The sequence below is a fragment of the Doryrhamphus excisus genome, chromosome 7, assembly GCF_030265055.1.
Source record: "Doryrhamphus excisus isolate RoL2022-K1 chromosome 7, RoL_Dexc_1.0, whole genome shotgun sequence".
In the NCBI taxonomy this organism is placed as follows: Eukaryota; Metazoa; Chordata; class Actinopteri; order Syngnathiformes; family Syngnathidae; genus Doryrhamphus; species Doryrhamphus excisus.
The window spans coordinates 14,899,598-14,926,916 of record NC_080472.1 but is presented as its reverse complement, the minus strand read 5'-3'; the positions used below and the strand labels follow the sequence as shown (position 1 = coordinate 14,926,916).

The following is a 27,319-nucleotide window of genomic DNA, read 5'->3' as shown; positions in this document are numbered from 1 at the left end:
ATCATTACGAGGAAACTTTCCAGAGTGGGGGAAAAATGGCAAAAAGAGACAGAGAAGGTGCAGAAAGGGGGGGAAACAACAAGGGAAAAAAACCTGTGGATCTTTCTGCAAGATGTGGCTGGACTATCTTAAAAATGCCATCGAGTCAAGGTTGCAGTGAACACCTGGAGTGGATTACCAAGGATTCTTTGTCTTCAAACAAGAGGGGAGAATCAAATATCTGAAAGAAAAAGTGTCTGTGAAGGTGACGACAGTTATGGCCAAAATATGGCATGACTTTATGGAATACCAGACCCAATGTGTAGGATTCCATCTTCCATAATGAAATATTCCGTAGTTCGGAGGTCCACTGAGGTCACACAGCTGTGAAATCATAAAGTCCTTGTCAAGTATTTCCTTCTGCATTCCTAGAAAGGCCTTGGCGTGTTTTCCTTATTAACGCAGTCTTCAAATTGAAAAGGTTTACCGCAAGTTGTTACCTCAGCAATGTAATATTATGAACAGAAACCATTTGGACGCGTGACGTTTAATAATTCCCAAATATCATACATGTTTTGTTCCATGATTAGTTCCTGAGCAGTAATACATGTCACAATAAAAACAAATCACCATGCATTTAAAATCTAAAAACATTTTTGTTCCGGTAATTAGCATGACGCTGCAGTGTGGACGAAATTCAAATTGATTCTATTTAAGACTGTTGAGGAACTTGCTATGCTCCTCTCCTCGCGGCAGGAGAAGTTCTCCACCAATTTTTGGCCCTTTTTTCTCCTGTGGAAGAGAAAATGAGAGGTCATTTCTGCTTTTGCCCAAATGCAAAAAAAGAGAAAGAAATATTAGCAAATCCAATATAATACTCTTCATTAAAATTGTTGAAATTTTTTTTTTATTGACACCGTGTCTCCAAATGAGCATTATTTCTTATTTCTATTACCAGTACATCTATTCAATTACATGCAGAGTCTCTTATACTTGCTGGTGAGTGGTATAGAAAAGCAAATAAGTGCAAGGTTTTGTAATTAGCACTGGGTCAAAAAATACTTCTTTTTATTAATTATCATGAATGGTCAGTATTAAGCACATTTAGCTACCTCTGCATGCGCGTTGGTGCGATTTAGGGGTATAGCGACAGCTTTTGTATTGCATTAGATTGTTACTACCAGGAAGAACTTTTACCTTCAGCATGCCATCACGCTCCCATTTAAACAGACCACAATTACTGTAAAGAAGAGACAAAGGTTAGTTTGTACTTATTACGTTTATATACATCACAGCAATGATGTTTCCTTAAAGTACACCACATTGACAAGAGCGCCTCCTACCTGCAGTGTTTGTGTGGCAGTCTGTCGAGGGCGATGGCTCTCTGTCCGCACGGACACTTGAAGAAACGTTTAATAGCGTCGTGCCAGAAGAGAGGATGGTTCTCTCCGACGCAGCGATCAGCTGCTTTGAAGTATGTGTATTTACACTGGAAGCAAGGAAACAGGACAGTTAGAAAGGATAGCAAGGGAGATGGTGTCGTTTTAGCCACTTGGGTACTGGCTCATTTCATTATAATGAAAGTGTACCTGTTTGCAGGTAACGGCACGACACTTAACCTCTCTGATGCTCTTCATTTTGTCCTCCATCTGCTCCTTTTTCACCAGCGCATCAAAGTATCGTTCCTGCAGCTGGTACTCAGCCTGGGTAAAAAGGACATTACTTAAATCCTAAAGAACCATGTGCAATAAATTGCTAAGCATGTATACCGTCAACCGTTTGGATGCGTACCGCTTCTAGGACGGCTCCATGGAGAGATTTGGCATTTAGGATCTTTTGAAACTCCTCTGATTGAATGTAGCTTAGCTGATCTCGCTTTCGCTTCAGAGCTGGCTCCTCACTGGCAGACAACTCAGCTGCACAGAGGAACCCAAGAATAGGTGATATTAAGCATAGAAAAGTATTTAATATGGTATTGACACCGTGTATGTACCATCAGGTGAGGTGAGACTTTTTTCTACACGGGTGTTGATCTCATTGGTGTCCGTCCTCTTCCTCTTCAAAGCATTGGGGTCTTCTTTCTCAAGTGCCCTCCCCTTTGCTCTCAGCTTCCTCAGAGCCGCCATCTTAGTGGCTGAGATGCTGACGGAGGCGGTGGCCGGTGCAGGAGGCGGGCTGGTGTCAAAGAAGAGGACATCCTCGCCTTTAGACAAGCCCCGTCCAAGCGTGGGGGTTTGCGGCGTTGCAGGGCTTTGGGTGGTTTTGGGGACGCCAGGGGCTGCTTTTGGGGATGTCAGTAAAAAGTCACGTGATTTTGGCACCGCACTCGCTTGGAGGCCCTCCAGCCGAAGACGGCGGTTCTCCATGAGTTCCCTCTGCTTCTGTTTTTGCTGTTTTAGAAGGTCTGAAGCTGATATGGACTGAACAGGGAGTCCTTGGGGGTCCTTGGAGACAGCTGGTGAAAAACGGAAGAAAATCAGCTCACTGGTTTGGAGTAGAGGTAGGATATTTGTGAAATGTACCTGGTGCCAGGTGCTTCTTCAGCTGCAGAGCTCCCGGTGTTGGAACGGACATCAAGGTCTTGAATTCATTGGAACAACCCGAAACTTTACCAGATTGCATGGCTACAGGACATAAACCACAATACATTAGTTCCAACATTCAAGATCCATTTGCCATTTGTACACATTTACTGTACACAGTACAGGTTTTCAGTCCTTTCAGTCAAAGGACTGGACTCTGGTGAGATACATCGTGGTGGCCAAGAGCCATTGCACTTCTACTTAGGCTGCTTCGTTACCAGTCTTACCCAGACTAGCCGGGCGAGCTGAACCCTTCACAAAAAGCTTGTCCAGAGTTTTCTGTCCTGATTTCTTAGTTTTGGATGCAGCTCTGTAACACATGAAGATGCAACTGTGATAAAACGTCTTGTCATTTGAATATATGGTGAGACCATCATTACTCACAGCGATGCTGCACAGGCAGCTGAGGACACGCCGCCATAGTAGAAGCCATCCCGACAGAGTTGTTCCTTCAGGCTGGCGCCTTTCACCTTGTTGGGAGCTTTTCCAGAGAACGACGACTGCAGCTCAGCCCTCTTGGAGCACATTTTCTTGTACTGCGCCTTGACGTGATACTGGCAGAACTGGCACTCATACTGTAGAGTGAAAAAAAAATCACACAACCATACATTAGCTAGCAGCGACAAAATGATTTGCGGACGAGCCACAATTTGAAACTACCATGTTAACAAGCTGAGAGCAAGGGTCGCCGTTCTTCTTCATGGCTTTGCATGTGCCGTAGTCTTGAGCTTCACCCATCAGCAGCACCTTCTGTGGGTGATCCACTGTCAGGCTGACCTGCGCATGTTCAATATAAGCTGAATGATATAGTGCAAGTGTAATACACATTTATTATAACAGAAACCCTCAGAAGATGCTTGTGCAAAGTGACTTCAATGAAGATGAGATTTACTTTGCCAGAAAAGCAATTACATTCTTAATTAGGATTTTTGCTTTAGTTGACAGCATTTTTTCCTGACTGACTTGTGTGATTTGTGAATGCAGTCTTATAATATAACCAATAAAACACAAGTCAATCTATTTAAGGTCATTTTTAAATATTTAAGGACATCTAAATGAAATGTGGAAATTTGCCTCTCGCACAGTGATTTCCCTATTTTATAGAAATTAGCTAATTCAAGCCAATGTAATTAATTCCACATTGCTCCCTCTAGTGGTACACCGGAACATCAGCTTTTTAAACATACAGTATGTGAAACTAAGGCTTTGTGCTCACCCCATCATATCCATCTCTTTGCTTCATTGTGTTTGGGTTGAGGAGTCCAACGACACTGCCCGTCTCGGTTTTCCAGTGCTCTTTATGGACGTCACCAAACAGCAAGAGCGACACAAACACGTCCAGGTTATGGAGGTCATTCAACTTCCAGATGCTAAATGTTTTACCCTGCAAAATGCAGAAGAAACAATATGAGCAAATACATTAAATTGAATGTGTTATTGCTACACTGTCTCTGCTCGTTGAGAATGATTTAAATGGCACAAGGGACACATGATAGACATATTTACACTGCTGCTGCTTTGTGGTGTAGCTTTGCTGACCAGCACCGCAAAAGTCACCCAGTCACTGTCCTCCAGCTTCTCACGCAGAAGGCGTTCTGGAACCTGCGACAAACGGATCAGGCGACGGTCAGCCATCTTGCGATCCATCTCGCTGGACGAAACACGTGGCTTCCTGTAACACATTTCAAGTGTGGGATTTGACCTAATAGGGCTCTTGAGTAATTCCAATTGTCAATGTCCTTACCTGAGCCGCAACCCTGAGTATTTCTCCACAGCCACGTCTTTAGCAAGCGAGCCCAGGTTAGGCAGCCCCTTGGATGCAGTCGGACTGGGTTTCCTCTGGGTGGATGGAGGCAACTGCTGCAGAGGAGTGGCAGCTTTACTTGTGCTTTCCACTGGCTGGAAGGAGCTGCCTATCTTAATCTCCACTCGTGGTCCAATGGATTCTGCTAACCAAAATGTACATGAGGCATTCAAACATTTGTATAGTCAATTACATGACTGGCTGTACCTGATAAATTGTTTTTTGCTTGGTGAGCCACTCTGGGCTTGGATTTGAAGGAGTCAGCTTTGTTAAGCTGGGAAAGAAAGTCAGAGGACTCCTGCAGCTTCTGGCTTCTGCCACTGACTGGAGTTGACGATGATATGACTAATGTGGGGAAAGAAGTTGATTATGCTTTGTATTCTTACGTGTAGTTCTGTGAATTGTGACTATGGTTTACCTGATTGATTTTTGGTCGTCTGTGTCACAGCAGTTGGCCTTACTGGGGTACGTTTGGGGGTAGCCTGTTGAGGCGGTGATGGCTTCTGACTAGGCTTCTGACTGGCCTCCAATTGCTTCTGCAATGCCTGCATTTTCTCCTGCATCTTCCTCAACTCATCTGAAAAGATACAGAATTGAACAAGCATCAATAAAAGTTCAGCATTAAATCACAAGAGAAACCACTCTGACACAAACCTTGTAATGCCTCTTGGGACATGTTCAAGCTCTCTGCGGCTTGGCTTTTGCTTTCTTTAGCACTTTCTTCTTCTTCAATATCACCTACATCCCCAAAGAGCTCTAACAACTCATCCTCCGGCTCCGCATACTGTCCATCCTCGCCATCATTGTCAAAAAGGCCATCCAAGTCATCTGCAACCTGCTGTTCCTCTCCAAAGCCCTCATTTTCAACCATCATTGCCGTCAAAATGTCCAGATCATCTTCACCTTCAGGGAATACCGGATATCAATTACTGCTCAACACAGTCGGGGCGTTAAATCACGTAAAAAGCTGTACTTACAATCCATTGTAGCTTTATCAGTAGTCCACTTATGTTCAGCAATCTATAAATACTGAAGTACGAACATTATCAAGATCCAAATGTAGCATATTTTATGTATTGTTGACGAAACAACATGCACATAAGAGTCGGTACACTTAGTTAAACTCGACATACCAAATCCAATACTATTGAGGTGACGGTCAACTTACCAAAGTCAGTACATGCTTTATCTTCAGTGCCAATTCAGCAATGCTACACGACGGGGAATGTGAATATTTCCGTTATTTTACGATTGCTATGTATTAAAGATCTAAAATGTTGCTTTCCCTCCGCTGCTGTTGTCTGCAAAAATAGGGAGAAAATCCAAACTGGCGCTAAACGAAGGACCCCGTTGTGTTGTCAAAGGCACTTTTAGGTGCCTAATAATTTGCCTAACCATAAAACCTTTTCGTGGCGTTATTTTTTTGTTCACGTATGAAAACGGGAAAGAAATATATTTTGGTGAAAAATAAAATCACTTACATCGATACAGTGTATGTATACGAATAATCATTTTCATCTAAAAAGTTTGGCGAATACTCAAGACACCCTAATGGGCGTGTCTGCAAGGGTGCGGCCCTGAAGAAAATGCTACACGCCATTAATCCACTGTTCTCTACGTAAACACTGAGCTGAAAGTGGCTGTTGTATACCAGTCTGTGGAAGGATAGTGAACCACTAATAACTACTCTCAGACAAACTCACATGACGCAGTTAACGTTTTTTATTTGTATAAAAATATTTCAAGTCCCAGCTACCACAAGTGCCCGGGGGCCAGTTTTTTTAATGTTTGTCATCACTTCAGTAATTGTACATATGTGTATCTAGGAAGTTGGAACTAATGTCAAATAAATGTATTTGAGGAGGAAGTTGAGTATTACATGAAATGCAGAAATACACAAGGTTAATTAAACGTGAACATTTATAGTTTACAGGTATAACTTACATAACATCTTTTATGTGCATTGCTTTTTATGTCCTTTTGCAGAGCTTCAATTCCCCCCTCAAGCATCTGTCACCTGGGGTAACAAATAATACCAGAGGAAATAACTATGTTCAAAGCCCCCCCCCCCAGGACAAGGCCACATCAGGAAGTCCCTTCAAACCTAATTAACCTCAATCAGGAGGTTCTTGGGTGCGACAAACCAAACGAAACCAGAAGAATGGGGATGTATGCTAACCCCCACAAACAAGGGAGGCACCAGGGACAATATTTTTTTCTTTTACACTGTAAATCATTTGCATTTTATTAGCATTTGCAATTAATTTGTAAGTTGGATAAATAAGTTACATGACTAAAATAAAATCCATGTGACATTAGCTTCCTCCTCAATACAACCCATTCAGCAACCACATTATATTAAAAGGCCCACACTTGATGCTCCATTCAAAGCCTCTTGAGTCCTTACAGAGTCCAGATTATTCAGGTCAACACCCTAACAAACACATGGAAGACAACAACAAAAAAAAGTATACAAACTCTTCTGAATCTTGCATAAGAAGTAAAAGATCCTTTGTTGGAGAGAAAGGAGGTGCAACAAGAGGAAGACTTGGGGATAAAGTGCAAATAATGCTAACTATGCTGACAGGCTAGTTGATGCAGTCCATAATGTGGATCTGCAGAGAGTCTAGGTCTGGGAGTATGTCATTGCACTTGGGACAGACGTGTTCAGGAATACTCCCCTGATGCTGCCAGTCGGTACCTGCAAGACAGAAAAGTGCGGTTTAATGACAGCACACCATCTTGTATCATTCTGTGTTTGTATTTAGAACTGCAGCACCATCATGGCATTTGCACAACCTTGAAAATGTGGGGACAATCAAACAAACCTCTCCCAACTAAAGCTGCTCCTCGTCCATGTTGATTTGCCACATGTCTTTTCTGCATTTCTAACATTGTCTGCCTGTGGACACAAACAAGGAAAACACAGCACGCTATCAAGGTGCATTGGACAAATGCAGAGTTAGTGTCCATGTAAAAGTGCAATAGCACGTTATGGAGACACACATTGTGTTAGAGAAAAACATTAAGTGAACAGTAAAAGGCACTCTTTACACATTGTAGGACCCCTGACACTGATTTAAAATTACTGAGAAATATGGGACCTTTAATTACCTGTGAGTCACCATCCATTGGCTGCTACCTACTTAGCACTAATGATAATTGTGTTTTTGGCATACCGACTCATCGACTCCATTTCCTCCTGAAGATGGCTGTTTTGCTTCTTGACATATTCCAGCTGAACAGCCAGACGCTCTCTCTCTTCATGCAATTTCTCCCTCGCTGCCCGTTCGGCATAGAAATCAGAAGAGTAGACCTCAGCCTATAGAGATACAATACAATACAAGAACTTGACTCACTTAATACTGTTATGTACACAGTTCCTTGTGAGGATAGTGTCTGACCTGTGCCTGCAATACACATATGGTCTCCAGCTCCTTCTCCTTCTGGAAGATCTCCTTCTTCAGCTGGTCGATATTCTCCTGTTTATTTGCCAGGGCTTTTTCAGCAGCAGTCAGCTGACCTTGAAGCTCATCCACCACTTCCCTACTCACCAGCTGAGACTGCAGAACCGGAGTTAAAAGGTCAAACATTCATTGATGACTATTTCCATCCAATAGGTTACCGTAATTTACAGTGTATCAGCCACTGCTTTTACAAATAAAGTAAAGAAACAAAAAAGTGTTTTTATTTTCGAAAAGTACATATAATGCCATTTTGCTTTGTTTCTTTATAATGCCATTGTTTTTTGTTTCTTTTTCAGTTGCTGCCATGAATTGGACCGGTGAGCATGGCGCTTTCATTGTGGAAACGTTTATCAAAACAAACAAATCTGTAACTGCAACACAACGAGCGTTCCGTTTGCACTTCAATCTTGGTAGACATGATCCCGTACCAGCTCCAAACACCATCTTGTTATGGGTTACTATGGTAACTTCACAGCTACTGGATCTGCATTGAAACGAAAATCAACTGGCCAACCTCACACCGCCAGAACTGATTTAATTTTTAAAACATAATGAAACAGAATGGCATTATATATACTTTTCGAAAATAAAAACTTTTGTTTCTTTACTTTATTTGCCTTTTATTTAACCTACAAATGTGTCAGATAATTTTGCCTGACCCTGTATATATAGTGCAAAGCTATCTAGGCATCTTCCAGCACTAAATTACCTCGCTTCTCTTCTTCTCCTCCTTGAGTTCATTGTAGTCTTCAAACAACTGTGTGTATGCATCCTTCAGTTGGGCCAAGTTGCTCCTGCGGAGGAGCAACCAGAATCTGTTTATTGCAGAGTCAATATGAATTCAAATGAATGTATAATGGGCCACTGACCTCTCTTCCACACCCTTCCTCTGCTCAATTAAACTCTGTGCCTGCATGCTGTCTAGCTGCAGCTTCAGCCGATCGTTCTCCGTCTGGACAGCCTGTTTGTCCACCAGCTGAGCCTTCAGAGTCACTACGTCCTGCTCCCCCTCCCGACATCTGGAATACCACAATGAACACCATGAAGCATTGTGGTACAGTACAGTAACATACTGGATGTATGTTACTGCGCTGATGGGTTAGCCAACCTGTCCTGCAGGTTCTTCTTCATGCCTTCTGCTTCATCCAGCTTGCTCTGGGCCTGCTGCAGCTCATTGAACAGTGTCCTCATCTGAGACTTGATAGTCTCTAACTCTGAAGGAGCCTGGAGTAATTATACAGACACAAGACTTACTATACTTGATTGATTCTGACATATATTGATAACAAGGGTGAAATAGAACTAAAAACATATGTAAGGAGGAATATGCATATATGTTATGCAAAAAGGAATCTGGTGATTATTATTCTACCACTGAGAAAAATAAATGATTGCAAGAAATGGAAAAGACGCTAACAAAAGCTAAAAAAAAAAGTTCTTATGTTTAGTTAAGACAGGACAAGAGCAGCAGCAAATCCTTCTTTATTTTACCTTCCCACAATCCTCTCTGGTGTCTGCTGCCATGGAAGTCTGCGTTGTTACATTAACATTACTCTTCCTCTCCTCCAGCTTTTTTATCCTGTTCGATGACAACAGAGGTGGGGTGAAGCGTGAAACAAAAAGAAACATAAAGCAGGTCAAGACATTTAAATGCTACGACCAAGCAGCTCTGCTTTACTTGTCAAAGGTAGCGTGCAGCTCGCCCTGCAGCCGCTCGGCCCGCTGCGTCTCGTTCCTTAGGGACTGCAGCAGGTGGCTGACGGTCACCTCCTCGCTGTCCAGCCGGGATGCTGTCATGCCCATGTCGGGGTGTTTGCTGACAACGTTGTCATCCTGAAAGGCAGCATGTTTGCAATACATAATAAGCACTTTTTCCAAATGGAGCATACAGAAATGACTTATTTATCCGCAGTTTTAATTACTTGTATTTACTGTCACATTTATATTATTAAAAATTACATTCAGATTTTTTCACCTTTAATACATTTGAATCATATTATTTACTTTTTTTTCTTTTTACACTATATAAGCTCTGCAGTGTCATTTTTTTCCACATTTTGTCAACGTGTAAAAGTTACGATGTGAATGAAATAGGGGTAGGATTAAATAAGATCTGCTTCTTCCTAATCCTTTTCAGACATGTTCAATTGCGCTAACCATGTGATGTCCCTTAATGTAACTTGTCCAAACATGTCTGAAACCAACAAACCATGCCATACCAATTAATGCCCCATTCCTAATAAATGCCCCAGCTATATTTAAGAATAGTTTTAGTTCCTCCTCACAGACACTTTGATGATCTCGATGAAAGAGTCCTCATGCGAGTTCTGGTCAGCCTTCAGCTGCAACTCAGAGTTCAAAGCCACCAGATCGTTCTTCTCTGCCTGCAACCGGGCCAGCTGTGCACGTAGGGTGTTCACCTCTACACTGTGACTTGCTACCTGGAGGCCACATCACACATCACACACCGATCAAGACACAATCACCGATGTTTAACTTTGGTCCTGAATAAGTTACGCTGCAGTGCACTCACTTGTGAGCTATCCAAAATGTCAGTCAACATCCCCGCCTCCTCCAGTTTTTTGCTCAGTTCCTGGTTTTGAAGCGTCATAGCCTCCATTTGAACCTGAGCCTCATCGAGCTTACTGACCAGTTGGTTGCGCTCCTCCTGGTGCTTCTCCCGCCATGCTGACAGACCCTCGAAACGTTCTTTCATCATAATGTTGGTCTTACGTATAGCCTCTGGAGGGGTGAAGACAATTAATATGAATAAAACACATCAGAATACACCTTCACTCACCTTTCAAATCTATGTTCTCCTGAATGAGGACGTTCATCTGCTGCACAGTTTCCTCCAGCGTGCCCATCCCGTTGGGAGAACGAGTGATGTCTCCATTCATCATTGGGCCTCCAGACGCCATGATGCTGAAAAATGAAGACATTTTTGGTGTAAAGTCACAACAGCTGGCATTGGAGTCAAGTTATGTCTGCTGTGTCAGTTATAAAGTTTTAATAATTACTTATACAAGTTTTATGCAAACTGTCACTATGAGTTGGGTATTGATTTAATAGGTTTGTTGCTGCTTTTGCAGCTAATATGTGTTTTTAAATGTAGCACTGTGGATTAATGATGGATGATCTGGGAGTTTAATTACAAGCAGGGAAACCCTAAGTGACTCAGAGCTCCAACATTTAGTTTTGAACGGAATTAGCTCGTCATCAGGTCACATGATTTGGATGATTAAGGTCTTTATAAGAAACCATAATGTCTCAATCAAGTCTATCGCTGCTTTGAAAATGAATAGACGATGCACATAATGGAAAATATCACGTAAAAGTGATCACGCCACACTATGGAACAGCTCTCATGTTGTAATCATTTCAGCTAATATCATTTGTCTTTCTCTATGATGGTTACATGTTTACTTTCTTTATCTGGCTTGGTTCAGTCAACAAACTTCAAGTAATTTACACAACACAGAGGTACTCAAATATCCACCAAACTGCGTCACAACAAATATTAAATGACTTTAATGATATAAACTGACCTGCGTTAAGAGCCGGAATCTTGGTCCGAACAGAACAACACTTCAGTTAGACAGATGATAAGGTGTTATTGATGAACCTTGCTACGCCTGTTTCTGCTATTGGGCTAGCTTCAAGTCTCATAGTAATAGCAAATAACATCCGGTTTAGAAATATCTAAATAAAATACATGTCATAGCAAACAAGTCAGTATGGTTGACCAGTCAAGAAGGTCTTTTATTTTGAAAATAATTGCCTGACTTTCTTACCACTACAATGTAGTCCTTGACGCGGCTTTCCATTACCTTGAAGTGACGTCACAAAGCGGATACCAGACTTGTACATAGCCGTGATGCTATTGTGTGTTATCCACGTGTTGTGTAAATTAGTGGTTGGATATTCCCGTATGGCGTCACCTTGCAACTAGTCAGGAAACCAGTTCTAGCTATTTTTAAACACGACATAAATAATGCCAGCGAAGACTAACATCAAGACAATATACTTGGGAATAGTAAACGTTGATTTTTAAAAGCCAAAATGAAATAAAATGCATGTTGATTTTGTTATTCAGCTTAAATCCCACCAGATGGCAGTGTTTTATACTGTACGTCGAAAAAGCCTACCTAAACCTAATCCGTTGCCTTCAGCCCAGGTTGTACTTCAGGATAAAGCGTCCCTATCAGTCATGGCAGTATGAGTGACCTATATTGAAATACAAGTTCAATTTCTTCCACATTGTGTCACAAAAGTCAATTAACATTAACAAATCACATGATACAGGGTTGTAGCCCCAGTTAGTATACAGTTTTACATAGGGGTGTACTCACTTTTGTTGACAGTGATTTAGACATTAATGGTTCTGTGTGTGTTGTCCCATGAAAATATTTCATAGAATATTTGCAGAAATGTGTGGGGTGTACTCGGTTTTGAGACATACACTCGAGATAAGTTATTTGGTGCAGTTCATGTGATGACCCAAACATCTAAAACGTAGTTGAAATGCAAAATGTTTTTCAAAAATTTGAAGTGCAAGTCTTTTGCACTTTTATGAATATGCAACTGAACGCACCAATCAGTCCACGGAGAACGCGCATCACTTTGTTTTCCATGAGTCGATGAATGCAGCACGGGTGCTCCCTGCAGAGAACCTCGTGCACTTGCAGCAGACTGGTGACATGACACTTGGAAGGGGCTGCACAAGTTTTGCGCCTGTTAAAGTGTCTGCGGGCAACAACAGTTTGAACATTCAAATAGCAATAGCATTTGCAAGCTAAACTCCAGCCCGGCGTTTGCAAGAGTTTCGGCATGATTTTCATGGTCGTCCTGCCTGCATTGCTTGGCGCTTTTGCGCACCTGGACACTTTTACGCACGGGTGCCAGCTCCCGTCCGAGTGGCGCCCACTGAGCGAGGGATGCCGCGCAGAGCTGGCGGAGATAATCGTGTACGCCCGGGTTCTGGCAATCCACCGGGAGCCCCTGGCTGGCAGAGGGGTGGGTAACTCGTTGCCTTTCGGATTTGGATACGGCTACGAGGGCGCGGAGGAAGGGCTACTGTACTCGGCGGAGGTGGAGCTGTTGTGCGATCAAGCCTGGGGGAGCATGCTGGAGGTACCCGCCGGGTCCCGGCTTAATTTCACTGGACTGGGCTACCTCTCCTGTCAGTCTCATACAGTGATGGAGAACTATTCCTACTTCTTCTTCCTCAGGTAAGGAGGAAATACATGCACGTGTATCCCTGAACCTCGTCATCTATCAGTTGATTGCCCTCCAACAAAATATGTGAAATTATCTCCCTTTATAAAAAACAAACAAACATTTCCTACTAGGATGGATGAGAACTACAACATCCTCCCCCATGGCGTCAACTTCCAAGATGCCATCTTCCCGGACACGGCCGAGAACAGGCGCACCTTCTCCAGCCTCTTCCAGTTCTCCAACTGCACCCAGGGGAGCCAGCCGTTCCACACCTTCAGCCCAGAGTGGGAAACCCTGGAGGACAGCAGGGTAAGGGTGTTAGGTTCATTATCTGGCTTGTTGCTATAGTAACTTGCTGCTTCTTTGATTACTCCGCCACACATCTTGTATTTGTATAACACATTAACTGTTACTTAAATATACTGTGTGTGCGCCTAGTGACTTTTCTGACACTGAATAAACTCCAAACACACACACACCAAGAAGTGGAAAAACTTGATCTGACACCCAAATGGGTCAGTCAAAAGGTTGGGAATTGGAATTCATACACACGGATGGACAGAAGCACTGATTGAGCGTCTTATATATTCCCTGCATGTGACTGGCTGCACATGGTCACATGTCAACCGTTGGGGACAAAAGCAGTGACTGATCGGCCGTCTGGCTCCTCAGGCAAGCAACATAGTGACCAATTCGGGGGTCAAATGTCACATAGCAGAGATCAACATCTCTAACAAAAGGCGTTTTGAACACTAAGTTGACCCGGGACTAGAGATAAGCCGGACCCTGCCATTAGAAGGGGCAGGGTTTGTTGTTATTATTTAGACATCTATTATCTCAGGTTTGACTGAGATGAGATAGGGAAGGTGAGGGCTTAACAATGTTTGGAGGTCTCCATTAAAGACCTGATTCACATTTCGAGTGGATACATCCGTGACTCAAGGTTAATTTTTAGTTCTAACAAAGTCATGTGCATTCAAGGACTTGGCTTCACGGAAGGCATAGACTGTCTGGAACTGATGTGCAATTTTCTAAACTTCCATTCCCATTCACAACTTGATGTTCTCAAGTGAATTTAGACCAAGGGGACATGCAGTATGGTCCAAAGACTTCCAGTTCACAATGCCCAGTAGTGTTGCCCTGTTGAAAAAAAAACCATTGTCTTCAGTTATGAGGTATGCACTCCACATAACCAGTTGCCCTTTGACGCCCCTACACAACCTGAAGTCCATTGTTCCATTGAAGGAAAAATCACATTGTGGAAAACATGTCACACATCTTGATGGACTGGCATCAGATCCTCGGGCTCAGGGCCGGTGACTTTTTTTGGGTCTATCACATGACTTTTGTGTCCCTTAGCCCTCAGGCCCTCTTTTAAGAAGTCTCTTACTGCGTCCAATCTCAGCAGCAATGGTGCACCGCGGGAGGCTTTGTTTATGCTGCTCAACAAACTGTTCAAAGAGCGGAAGCTTTTTTGCTTTCAAGAGATCATGACAGTGCTGGGTGTAGTCAGCTGGGATAGGCTCCAGCATATCTGTGATCCCATTAAGGACAAGTGATGTAGAAAATGGATCGCTGGATGATAACTGTCTTTTTTATATGACAAAAATGCAATCTACTATGACAGTAATGGCAGTTTAATGATGGGCTGTTTCTGCAGAGATGATTAATGCTTAATGATTAATGAACTACAGAGAGAAAGCAGCAAAAGTGCAAAAGGAAATCCTCCGTTTTTCTTTTTGGTTTGAATCCTCAAGCTATGAAGTCAGAGGTCATACCGGCAAACCATAAAGACGCCGCTGATGTCAAGGACAAGCGTCTGCATGTTTAGAAGTCATGACCTTCATGCTCAGTGGGATGCCAAACAGGTGTTCAGGAATTTAGCTCTTTTAATGAAACCTACTCATTGTTTTTCACATCCTTTGCCTTCCAGAAGAACTCTCCCCTCTCTCGGTGCTTTTTAGGCTTTCAAGTCTTCATTCAGCCCTAAAATTGAGTGCGGTAGGTTGTTATGCTTCAGGTTTCACCCCCATGAGAACCAGACACTCCTCCTGAAGGACAGACAAGAAGCTTCCTCCACTTATGCTCTTAAACCTTTAATTAGCATTTCTTTAGCGCCTCGGCATATTAACAAGATCAGCACCAGACAATATAATGTTTTGTATGCACAAATTATGCACATACACTGATAAAGTACTACGTGGGGAATGTGTTTTGTGGCTCTCATAAACATTTTTGTGGACTCTAAGAGGCATAGAAAGTGTTTGAGGTGCAAATCCACTTTATGGCTAATTTACCTGTCTTTATGTTTATTTACTACCTTTCTATCATCCTGGTTTGCCTTGAATAAGGTTCTAATAAACACAGTACATGTTCAGGTACAACGTCAACTACACATCTCTAGGCAGTTGTGTCATTTTCGGTGGCTAGTAAATGTATACAGTAATCATTGACCACCGCCAAAATGAGCAGAAAAAGAGCTTCTGTCGCAACAAATACAGAGGAGGAGGATGGGATGGAGGTAGTCTCTGAGAAGTAATGATTAGATAAACAGCATGATGACTTCAAGTACTGAGCAAAACATTCAGGAAGTGGAGAATGATACTGCATCGCTTCATAAACAAATTGATGGGCTGGAAAATGCAAAAGGATTGCATTGTATCGCAAGTCATGTCCAGAATCGATTATTTGGAACAGTCCACGGACAGGAACAATGTGATTGTGACTGGGCTCCACATTACACACAGGCTACATGTCAGGACAGCTGATAACATGATGATGTCGTTCCAACAGGGCAACAGGCGGCCGGATGCATTTGTAATATTTGGCAAGAAAAACAACGGCATTAAGTACCGTAAACAAATATACTGCGGCCTTAGTGAAGATAAGCGGCATAGAAAATGGATGGATTTACTACTGTACACACTGTATATTTTCTAGTCTAAAGTATATACATGTTTAATTTCTGTAGTATAGCATAATAGTTGCTGAAAATGTCATATTTGAATATGAAACTGATGCATAGTAATGGAATTGTGCATGTTTACTGTATAGTACATGCATGTCCCTTCAATAGTGTTTGTGCAGATGATGCTTGAACAGCAGGCAGGTGATACCCGGATGTTTTGACAGATGCTGTGTGTGTGTGTGTCTGCACGTGTTTTGCATATCCTACTGAGATCGTTCCTAGGACCCTATGAGAAAGGGTACAAACTGTAGGAAAATATCCCAGATGTGACCTTTGTGGGGCGAATAAGATAATCAACACTAGGTTTTGTTTTGGTTCCCTTGTGGTGGAGAACTGCACTGCATAATATTGAGGGATCTTTGTAATAATATTTAGACCTCATGTAGCAAATATATCCACTACAATACAACGTAATAACAAGCATACTGTTAAACGAATACATAAGGTACCTTACAGTCTTGTAAGGTACCTCATGTGACATCACTGACAATGTCAAGGCCTTGCTTGTATCTTCACGAGCCTTGTGGGAATCCACACAAACACACACACACACACACACACACACAGCCACAGTGGGGCTATAAGAGCAATCAACCTTGCCACTTGGGGTCAGCTCTGGTCTGTCGGTGAGATGGAAAAATGAGGGCCCCTGAAACAAAGTGGGCGAGAGGGGAAGTGGAGGGAGCATTGTTGAATTGTGGATACTGTCTATGCAGTTAGCGCTTTTGTGGGAGCTAGTCATCGATTGAAACATTTTGTATATAATACAGAGCAATGTTGAAATGTTACACACAGACATTTCAATAAATGAAAATACGGTGCAAAATTATTGTGTGCAAAGTGGTTGTTTATATTGTTTAATCTTGATTGGTGTATTTATAATTTGTTTTGACTATTTATTTCCTTATTTACAGATTTTTACTTTGCGGTAAGGGTATTGAACTTTCATTCATCCAATTTCTATGCCGCTTATCCTCATGAGGATCGTGGGGGTATGCTGGAGCCTATCCCAGCTGACTTTGGGCGAGAGGCAGGGTACACCCTGGTCTCCATCCAATTGCAGGGCACATAATGACAAACCATTCCCACTCATAACTATGGACAATATCATTCAGTTACTTAGTGGATGGAAGATGGAGAAATTACTGTTGTCTCTGTATGTAGCCAACTTAAGTGGAACGAAACAAACACTTTCATTTACTGAGAGTGGATGCTGGGAAAATCACATGACTGGTGCTCCCACACTTCTCCAGCCAGCCACTGAGAAGTTTGTCAGGAAAACAAACAACCTGCTGACTCTCTGCATCTCTCCTCCCCAGCTGCTGTGTTCCTCTGTGCAGGCGGCGCTGTTTGAGGAAGAGGAGCGAGGTCGCAAGATACAGGAGCGCCTGGTCGCTGCGGACAGGAGGAACAAGCAGCTGAAGGAGCGTGTTCGCAAAGTAAAACGCTCCCTGAGGAACGCCCGCAGGGCGGCTCGCAAGGCCGAGCGAGAGGCGCAGGAGCTGCTGGTGAAGCTCAAGGCTGCCGAGCGCCAAGCAGGCCATCATCTCAACACCATCACACAGGAAGAACCTCCACCAGGGCGCTATGCCGGCACAGCCATTCGCCAGAGCATGCAACTGTGATGAACCACATTCGAACCTGCTTGCCTAAAGGGGCCGTGTGTAATGACAGACTGCTGGGCGGTCTTATGGACAAATCCTCATATGACTTTCAGGCTAATTATGGACGAGGACCTTCTGTAAATAAATTGCGCTCTTTCTGTGTAACCATGATTGCTATAACACACAACTGGTTTCACTCCAGGTTATATGGGGTATGATAACAAAAGCAGGCGACCTGGAAGAGAATTAAAGCATATTTACTTGCCTCTTGCAGGAAGATCAAGTTGCATCTTCAGGTCATCTTGGAATGCCATTGAAATTCAGAGTTCATACTGTAAGTTCTCTGTAAAGAAGCAAGATGGTGGAGTCACTTTTCAAGTCTTAACAGTGGTTACTCTGTCAGAGTACTAGTTGCAACATATGGTACTTTTTGCTGACCAAATGTTCTGATATAATTTCTGATTTCACTTTATGTCCAATGTCATTTATTACTCAAAACCAAAACAGTTTGTGAGGATTAATCAAACTGAAATGTATTATGTGATGTCATTTTTACTGGGAAAAAGACACTAGGCTTTTTAAATGATAAAATTGGATTTGGATCAAAAACAGTGTGGTTGTGGCATATTTTTGAAGGCCTCATATTAGTATTAGTATTTTACCTTTACCTTACCTAGTATTTTACCTGATCCTCATGAGGGTCACGGGTGTATTATGCTGGAGCCGATCCCAGCTGTCTTTGGGCGAGAGGCAGGGTACACCCTGGACTGGTCGCCAGCCAATCACAGGGCACATATAGACAAACAACCATTCACACTCACATTCATACCTTTTAGAGTTCCCAATTAACCTGCTAAGTTAACATTCATTCATTCATTCATTCATTTTCTACTGCTTTTCCTCACGAGGGTCGCGGGGGTGCTGGAGCCTATCCCAGCTGTCTTCGGGCGAGAGGCAGGGTACACCCTGGACTGGTCGCCAGCCAATCACAGGGCACATATAGACAAACAACCATTCACACTCACATTCATACCTTTTTAGAGTTCCCAATTAACCTGCTAAGTTAACATGTTAAGTTAAATTAACATGTCGGAAAACTGGAAAATACATGCAAACATTTTGGCCCTAACCAAAAACATGCTAACTGGGGCATATGTTAACCAAGGTTCCACTGTTTTACTGTTGGAAATACTGGTAGAATTAACATCTGTTTGGTATACAGTAACATGGGGTTTCCAACAAAAAATGCGTATAATATTAATATAAATACATTTTCATTATGACTGTGTGGGTCCCTGTAGTACAGAAATACAATACATAAATAGCATAGAGACAAACACAATCAAACCCTACACCATATGTCACAGATCTATTATTAGCGTGTTGACCGTTTTTGCATTTGCCCAGCTTTTCTGTTCAAGACAATCCTGGACTGGCTCCCTTTACATTTTAATTGAATCCTTCTGCCATACACAATCACGGAATCTGTGTTAATGGTGTTGTAGGTCAGAGGATACACACCAATGTGTGTGTGTCTGCTTCATCAAGTGAATGGAATGTGTTTGTGAGGGGGCAAGAACAGCAGGACTTCGCTGAATGTTCCTCTAAATTAGCCAGGGTAAAGCTCTGCAAGGAACACACATAACTATGGTGACAAAGACACTGTTTCAAATAAAAATCTACTTGGCATAGGAAGTAGGCCGCTTACCTTTTGTTCTGTTTTTGTTCAATTTTTGTTCAGTCAAAGTTTGCATTTGAAAATATGGGAAATTCTCTGGAAAATTAAATAAAATAAATACATTCAAATGCTATGGATTGTCATACGTGATAGTGAAAAAAAGTTGTCCTTCCAGTCAGTGTGTGTGAAGTGGTAAGTTTCTGTATTCTTACCCACTGTGTTTGAAACACAAATATTTCATTTTTTTTTTCAAGTTTAGAACAAATAAATTTGAGGCTAGCTAGCTAGCTGAGTAGCTTGCTATATGATATGAGTGGCAGCCATGTCATATGTCCTCGCATTAATCCCATAGCCTGCGCATTACAGTGTAAACATGATTATAGGGGTGTTATTTCATGTCCACGGGGCTCTAATAATGGTAAAAATATTTAGAAAGTCATAAACAAGTTTCCAATGCACAAACTACAAAACTCATTCATTTATTCATTTTCTACCGCTTATCCTCACGGGGGTGGTGGGGGGTGCTGGAGCCTATCCCAGCTGTCTTCGGGCGAGAGGCGGGGTACACCCTGGACTGGTGGCCAGCCAATCACAGGGCACATATAGACAAACAACCATTCACACTCACATTCATACCTATGGACAATTTGGAGTCGGCAATTAACCTAGCATGTTTTTGGAATGTGGGAGGAAACCGGAGTAACCATGCACCGGAACATGCAAACTCCACACAGAGATGGCCGAGGGTGGAATTGAACTCGGGTCTCCTAGCTGTGAAGCCTGCACACGCTAACCGCTCGGCCGACATGCAGCCAACTACAAAACTATTTTATTTAAATTTTCAATTCTACTTTGTGGAAATTCACTTACCACGGTCAGGTGTGGAACCAATTAACCGCGATAAATGAGGGACATTGATATATGCCACATATAGGATGGAAAACCTTTGGTAAAAAAGTTGGTCAAATGTTTGAAAAGCTACAAGGACGACAGTGAGTAAAGCGGCTTTGTTTGGGATTTATAGTTATCGGAAGCAGCATCTGTAGACAGTGTGTTGGCATGCTTCTAATAAAGAATTCCAACTGGGACCAATAAAGGTAACAATTGCCTTGAGAGTTGCAACATCTGTCTTTCGTCTGTTAACATCTGTTTCACACTAAATACCTTTCACTCAACGCAGAAAAGCGATGATAAACTCTGCTTTATCTTCCCAAGCCTGCCGGAGGAAAGAAAAAGCACAATTAGCACCTGAATATGAAATTTGCAGTTTCTGGGAAAATGCATACATGAAAGAAAAAACAATATGCTTTAGTGATCATTCAGGATTTATTCCAGGAGAGAAGAACAAAACAAAATCCAGCCCGTGTTATCATGGGAATGCTGATATGTGCACATGATTGTCGAAAGGCATCCGATATACAAGCCCCATGGACACACAAAATCATCATCATCGTCATCGATGCAGCCGGCAGTGCCCGCTTTACGAGGGTGTTGTCGAGCGTGACGATGGCCCACCAGATGGGAGTTCACGGGAAAATGCAAGATTTTTGAAGAACAGAGACAGACAGTGAGATGTCGGACCTACACAAGTACCACGTTAAGAGTTTCAGTCTTCCAAACAATTGAATTCCAGATCTAATTCCATGTGCTTCCCTACCTGCATTGCCTCATATAACAAATACAGTGGAACCTTGGTTATCAACCACGCCGGTAAATTTGTTTTTTGGTTAACATTTATTCACAGAAATGTCCTTCCTTGGAGGTGAGAAACTAGTGAATTAAAAAAAAGCCCCCAACACATGTCAAAACAGGAAAGTGGTGGTGGTTGATCTCACTGTCACATCGTGTCTTTGGGGACAGTCGCGCCTTCAGTGAAGGTAAAAGTAATCTCATTTATGTACAGTATTTAGACGCATTTTGAATTGTTTTCTAATGTAAACCTGTAAAAAACAGGGCTGTGAAATGATTATACATTTTAATCAAATTAATCAGTTTTCAAATTAATCATGATTAATCACTATTTGAAACTATGCACCCAACTGTATTTACTGTATTTTACAAACACAATTAGAGAGGGTAGCAATAACTCTTGCTCTTGTGAAGGTGACCAACATTGTGTAAACATTTTCGGCTTTCTGGATAATTGATTCAGTTAGTGTCCGTTTCCTGAAAGAAATTAATGACGTTAACCAAGGTTGCACTGTAAATCATGAAGCAAAACTGACTCACTTAAATTATACAGCTTTAATCCAGAATGTGATCAATAAAAACATGGATGCTAAAATAGCCTTAAGGCTAACTTTTACATTTGAGACAACAGAAATGTTCTAATTGGAAATGATTTGTGTTCACAATCACATACCTGTCATAACGTACTTTTATTGACGTAGCTCATTTTTAGTCGAGTACTCAACAATGTTGACAAGCCTTTAGCATCTTTTAGCAAACTAGCATGCTTTAGCGTAGCACACACAAGACAAGCTGGCTATTTCAAAGTCGCAAAATAATACAAAAAAGATAAATGTTAATGTAGTATGTGGAATGTAGATACAGTTTTTTTTTTTAGCTTTTCCTTGGTTATTTGTTCTTGCCAGATTACCCGAGTTTGCTTTTTTCAGGGAATGGCCTTTTTAGCGAAACAAATAATGAAATAGCTAATAGCTAGGGTCAGCCATTATGTGCCACCTTACATGAAATAAACCAGCACCTCGTACTGTACTTTACTAAATACATTCATTTCAGCAACCTGTACTATCCTAAATACATTCATTTTCATGTTTGTAGAACTGAAACTCTTATCATGTGACTGTTTTAATTTGAGGTGGGTGCTGCGAACTTTTCATTTTTACACAAGACAGCCACTAAAATGATACAAGAGCATATACGTTAATGCAAACACATCCATTATGCATGAGCTTGAAGGCAAAATAGATGAGAGCCGCTCCAGTTCCATAACATTGCGTTTCTGAGTTGTCACAGCTTTGGCCAATGGAAAAAAACGTAAGCCTGAGATCATTAAACTTTGTTTGCAGATGGACAGACACCGATATGGTATCAGAACACTGATTTTTTCGCCCTCGCCCTCCACCTTGCCCTGTCTTGACATTTCAGATACAATGAACAGCCTGAACCACACACACACACACACACACACACACACACACACACACACACCCAACCTTCAAGCCACAACAGCCAAACATTTGTAAATATCTTGAAAATTATAATTTATATTCACAATCTTTGTACACAAGCATCTTTGACACGGAGGATTTCATTCAGAAAGCAATGACACAAAAGCTCACAGAACATTCACTGATGTGCACCACATCACATTATTTCAGTTTGCAACCCCGCCCCCTCCCTGACAATCAATTTACAATGTAGGGATTTGAACTTGTAGGTCAAAGGGGCATTGTGAGAATCTAGTCAGAATTTACAAAAAACTAATTTGGATTCAATTCTAGCAAGGACACTTGTTCCCTGTAACGTGCCAAACTTTCAATAAATATAGTTTATTTTCAGGATTTTCTGACAATGCATAGCAATCAATGTTTGTATGTACAGTGTACAGGGTCATGATGAATAATCAGATTACGTTGGAATAAAGCCCTTATGTCATCTTTTTAAATGAAGGTAACGGCAAAGTTGATTTCCTCTGAGAAAACATGATTTTTTTTTCCGGAATAAAATGTTGCTACTTTGACACACTCACATTTGAATAAAAAAAAACAAACTTTGTCAAGACAATTACTGAGACAACATTTAACAGCATTTAAAGACACGCTAAAAGGACAAGTGCGTTCATGAAGACAAGTACACAGGACAAAGTAGGCTTAGGGAATATACAGGTTAACCTACATGCGGTGGCTTTAAACATTTGCATAAATACTTACAACTATAGGGCATTTTGGAGCTCACAAAGTATGTCACCATGACCAAAAAACAGAACTAAGAACTCACAAATATCACAAAAGTCTCACAAATGGTGGGTTTTTGCCCAATTGAGGACCTGTCATGCTGTGACATTCGTCAGTAGCACTCTTACAGGGGAGAAATATCCCCAAAAAGATGGCAACTAACAGTAGCTATCATATCAAATCATACAAAATCTATCAAATGTTCTCAGATGTACCTAATATTCTTGTCTTTGGCTACATATTCACAATAAAGGGATAGCAACTAATGACAATCGGATATGTGTGAAGTGTTGATGTTTTGGAATATAATGGAATCAAGTCATCAAGTCTTAATGCTGCATTCCAGAAAACTAGAAAGTCTGGCATTTCCAACCACTAAATTGGTGTAAACCGCAGCTTCACTAAAATGCATTGCTGCGGCGCCTTGTTTATTGCGGTTAATTGGTTACAGATGAAGTAGGATTCAATATTAATTAACAATACAGATTCAATGTTGGTTAAAATTTGATGTAGTTAAAACATAGAAAACCTATTTATGACTTTGTAAATATGTTTTTCCCATTATTACAGCCCAGTAGACATGACATCAAATCCCTTTAAGCTCCTATTATTCTTTGTTTACACCACAAAACCTAATAAGCGCCAATATTTCCAACTTCACAGCTGACTTGAATGCAGCATTTTGACCAAGAACAGTTACGCTCACCTTGGTGAGGTTCGGAATGGTAAATCCTGATCTGACTGCATCTAGTTCCAACCTGAAAGCCAACCTGAAAGCCAACCTCACCACTGTTGTTGGAACTGCAACAGAGGGTACCAAATAGCGGTCTATACAGATCAGATACTTAATGGAACTGAACTATTCTGCTTGGTAGTCATGTTCACTATCTTTTATAGCTCTGGTTATCTGATCTGATTAAACCAAACATACTGTAATTCTATCCTGGGCATGCCTACATGCTGCCCTCAGCACACAAATGGACTGAAAGTGAAACTAAACCAGGGAAGCCGCCAGCACACAGTGCAGCTGCAGTTTTCCCTGAGCATGACTGAACTGGGTGCAGCGGCAAAAATCATGGCTTCAATAGAAAGGCGAGGGACAATCATCATCTAATTTGGACAATTATGAAGGCAAAAGACTAAGAAAAACGCGTGATAAGTTATGTACATCATCAAAACCATTCTGTACACTATATGGACAAAATAATGTCGAGTGAAAATGGAAGAAAATATGAGCTTGGTCTCCCTTTGCAGCCTTTTGAGAAGACGTTTTGGAGCTTGTCCACATCTAGTATATCATCCATGCACCAACAAATCAGGTTAGTTAAGGGGTATTGACGATGCGCTTTTGTCCATATAGCGCAGGGGTGTCCACACTGTTTCCACTTATGATCGCATACAGAAAACCTGAAGAATGCGGGGGCCACTTTGATACATTTTGTGCATTAATGATGTTAAAGGAGACCTATTATGCTCAGCTACACACGTTAACCAGCACAGAAAGCTTTCAAGTTCTTCCAGAATCTGCACCTATTCAGCTGTATTTATTTCATTAAAAGACAGTTTTCGCGGGATGCATGAAATCCAAAGAAACTCACTGCCCGGCAGCAGGCACACCCACTCCGCTGTGGTTGGTCATACTCCCAAGTGCTTAGAAGAACTTCCGGTTTGTGGTGCTAGCTGCAAACCTAACTTTATCGTATAAAAAAAGTATATAGTTGAAAAACTCGTTAAAAGATCTGTTTTTAACATACAGCCATGTGTGTTGGATAATGAATCCGATCTGGAAGTAGAGACTGTATACACACTCTATAATGCTAATAATGCTATAACGCTACAGACAAACACTTTTGCTCCATTACTTACACAAACTAAACACAGTTCGAACACTGACAAACTGTTACCTACTGCTTGCTCTTCTGACTCTGAGCCGTTGACAGATTAAAATGTATTTCTTTTGCTAGTAGGGAATCAGGAACTCCAACCAAACAAATGTGGCTTTCCCGTACGAGTCATTGCTATTAAAAGGTAAACAGATAAGGAGTGCTTGGGGAAGGGTGGGAGAAGCAGAGATTGGGGGAGGGCAGAGAGCTTATTTGGCTTACAGCCCCACCCATATAAGGAAGTCTGCTCCTTTGTGATGTCACAAAGGGGAAGTTTTACCACGCCTTCTGAAACCGAGCATTTTGAGCCATCCAAAAGTTCTTTCAGGGCTCACTTCCAAATGTGCAAACCTCATTATCTGAAACTCTGGCATCGTTTAACAGGAGAATACTAACATTCTAACTACATTTATAGGTCAGAAAAGTTTGAAAAAGCAGAATAGATCCCCTTTAAATCTATTGTAAAGTAGGTAAACATATACTAAAAAAATGTTAGCTTTTTGTTATCGGTGGCAAAGCAAGTGCAATATCTTATAATAGTCATCATTAATGATGCAATTTATTTTTTAAATATGCCAATAAAAATGAGTTGCGGGCTGAAAATGAAGTACACTTTGGACACCCCTGATATCGTGTTTGTCCGTCATACGTCTGTATGTTTAACAATCTATGAGTGCCTTAAAAAGCAAGAATTTTCTTTTAAAGTAAAAAAAAAAAAAAAATTAAAAAAGTACAATACAATCTCGACTTCCTGTCTGATAAACATTGGTGGGTGGCGTTTGAATTTCTGTGCAAAATACTCTAACTCATGATTCTCCCTCTCAACAGTCATATGGTACTTTTAAAGCACTTCTTAAAGCACAAACACAAATAGACAAGAAAGCCTAAACAAAAAAAGGGCTTAAAAGTGCTAAGTGTAGCATTTCAAACATAAACATTGTTGCTTTTGTGTGCAACATGAGTCAACGCAAATGGAGGAGACGAAGGGACCAGAACGCTTTTGGACACACAGCAGGAAGATGCACATTAAATAGTAGTCATGTTGTGGATGGGGGATTATGGGAAACCACCTGGACTCAATTTAGGGATTTACGAGTTGAAAGCTGGTAATTTGCATGAGGTAGTGGTGACCTGTCGATTATGGCCTTCTTTATTTACAGTAATTCTACCGATGCAGCGCTGATAATTTGACAGTGATGGCTTTTTCAAAAGTACAACCTCTATGAATGAACAGCAGTCATAGAAACACGAAAACATTCCAGTTGCCAACAGTCAAACCCAAGTTTCAGAGAAAAAAATGAAATAAAAGTGGCGACGGAAAGACAAGGTTCAAGAGGCAAGCTGACATTGACTAATGTGACACAGCGCCAGGCAGCTCAGTGAGAGTCAGTGATGTGGTGGGGTTGAACACACACTGTGGCCCCGTGTGTACAAATCTCAGTCCTCTGCTCTCCTTAGAGCAGGGCGAGGAACCAGTTGAGGGGCAGGAGGAGGAAGAGGTGGTGGTGGTGATGGGTGGGGGGAGGGGGGACACTCCCATGAAGAAGTTCAGTGAGGAGACAAAAAAAGTTGAAACAAGAGGGCCAATCTCTTCCTCTCCTGCTCTCCTTCATATCCTTGCGTCCCTCCGCCTCACAGCGCTGTGGCCTCCCAGCTGGTCCCCCGCAAGACCTGGCGTCACTTTGTCTCCGTGAGCACCGGGGCGGGGACCACCGAGGGGTGCGGCCGGCTTAGCTCCGCCCCTGCTGCGGGAGCAGCGGCTGCAGATGCCAGACTGCAGGGAGTGGCAGGGGTGGGGACACCTGGAGAAGGCAACAACACAATTTATCATCCTTTTTAACACCAAGGAACAAATTCAATTGTGCAAAAGGGAGAATAATATAATGACGTTTCAGTAAGTGGATGTGTGACTAATAGTCTGGGACATTGTCCACTGTCCACAGTCTTGGATAGGTTCAGCTCTAGATGGTTCTGACCACACTCGCGGATCAGCTGGTCCACAGACTTGCCGTCCTGAATGAGACCAATGACTGTCATGTGGTCTGCAAACCTCGGGAGTTTCACAGAATATGGATATAATACTCCCCGAAGCTGGTAGAGCTGAGCTGGGAGAGCTTCTGGAGGAGGATCTCAGGGATGATGGTGTTGAACGCCGAGCTGAAGTTCACAAACAGGATCCTTGCATCGGTTCCTGGGGAGTTGAGGTGATCCAGA

General features: G+C 41.9%; 4 protein-coding genes across 5 annotated transcripts in view; 1 reads left to right on the top strand and 3 right to left on the bottom strand.

Moving 5' to 3' along the window:
- Positions 1-18: 18 nt before the first annotated feature.
- Positions 19-5,697, bottom strand: mcm10 (minichromosome maintenance 10 replication initiation factor). The gene is made up of 18 exons (XM_058077033.1): positions 5,534-5,697; positions 5,343-5,394; positions 5,020-5,268; positions 4,784-4,942; positions 4,573-4,710; positions 4,306-4,507; positions 4,068-4,233; positions 3,778-3,945; positions 3,222-3,338; positions 2,946-3,136; positions 2,789-2,871; positions 2,502-2,603; positions 1,973-2,434; positions 1,771-1,895; positions 1,569-1,682; positions 1,323-1,468; positions 1,177-1,219; positions 19-771 (listed from the first exon to the last, which is right to left on the bottom strand). The coding sequence occupies exons 2-18, from the start codon at positions 5,347-5,349 to the stop codon at positions 688-690; spliced, it is 2,556 nt and encodes an 851-aa protein (XP_057933016.1). The 5' UTR covers positions 5,350-5,394; positions 5,534-5,697; the 3' UTR covers positions 19-687.
- Positions 5,698-6,069: 372 nt separating this feature from the next.
- Positions 6,070-11,530, bottom strand: optn (optineurin). Its single transcript, XM_058078650.1, has 13 exons — positions 11,381-11,530; positions 10,633-10,757; positions 10,366-10,574; positions 10,118-10,273; positions 9,511-9,665; positions 9,324-9,411; positions 8,941-9,056; positions 8,702-8,851; positions 8,542-8,626; positions 7,770-7,928; positions 7,545-7,687; positions 7,194-7,267; positions 6,070-7,066 (listed from the first exon to the last, which is right to left on the bottom strand). Exons 2-13 carry the CDS (start codon positions 10,751-10,753, stop codon positions 6,954-6,956), a joined length of 1,569 nt encoding a protein of 522 aa, XP_057934633.1. The 5' UTR covers positions 10,754-10,757; positions 11,381-11,530; the 3' UTR covers positions 6,070-6,953.
- Positions 11,531-12,532: 1,002 nt separating this feature from the next.
- ccdc3a (coiled-coil domain containing 3a) lies at positions 12,533-18,534 on the top strand. The gene is made up of 3 exons (XM_058078651.1): positions 12,533-13,063; positions 13,184-13,361; positions 17,340-18,534. Exons 1-3 carry the CDS (start codon positions 12,663-12,665, stop codon positions 17,643-17,645), a joined length of 885 nt encoding a protein of 294 aa, XP_057934634.1. The 5' UTR covers positions 12,533-12,662; the 3' UTR covers positions 17,646-18,534.
- Positions 18,535-22,504: 3,970 nt separating this feature from the next.
- The window catches only part of camk1da (calcium/calmodulin-dependent protein kinase 1Da), a 48,187-nt gene continuing 43,372 nt past the window's right edge, over positions 22,505-27,319 (bottom strand). For both annotated transcript variants that reach the window (XM_058077366.1, XM_058077367.1), the window contains one exon: positions 22,505-26,907. In XM_058077366.1, the coding sequence (XP_057933349.1) occupies positions 26,783-26,907 (125 nt within the window). In that variant the 3' untranslated portion in view covers positions 22,505-26,782. The remainder of the gene's footprint in view (positions 26,908-27,319) is intronic.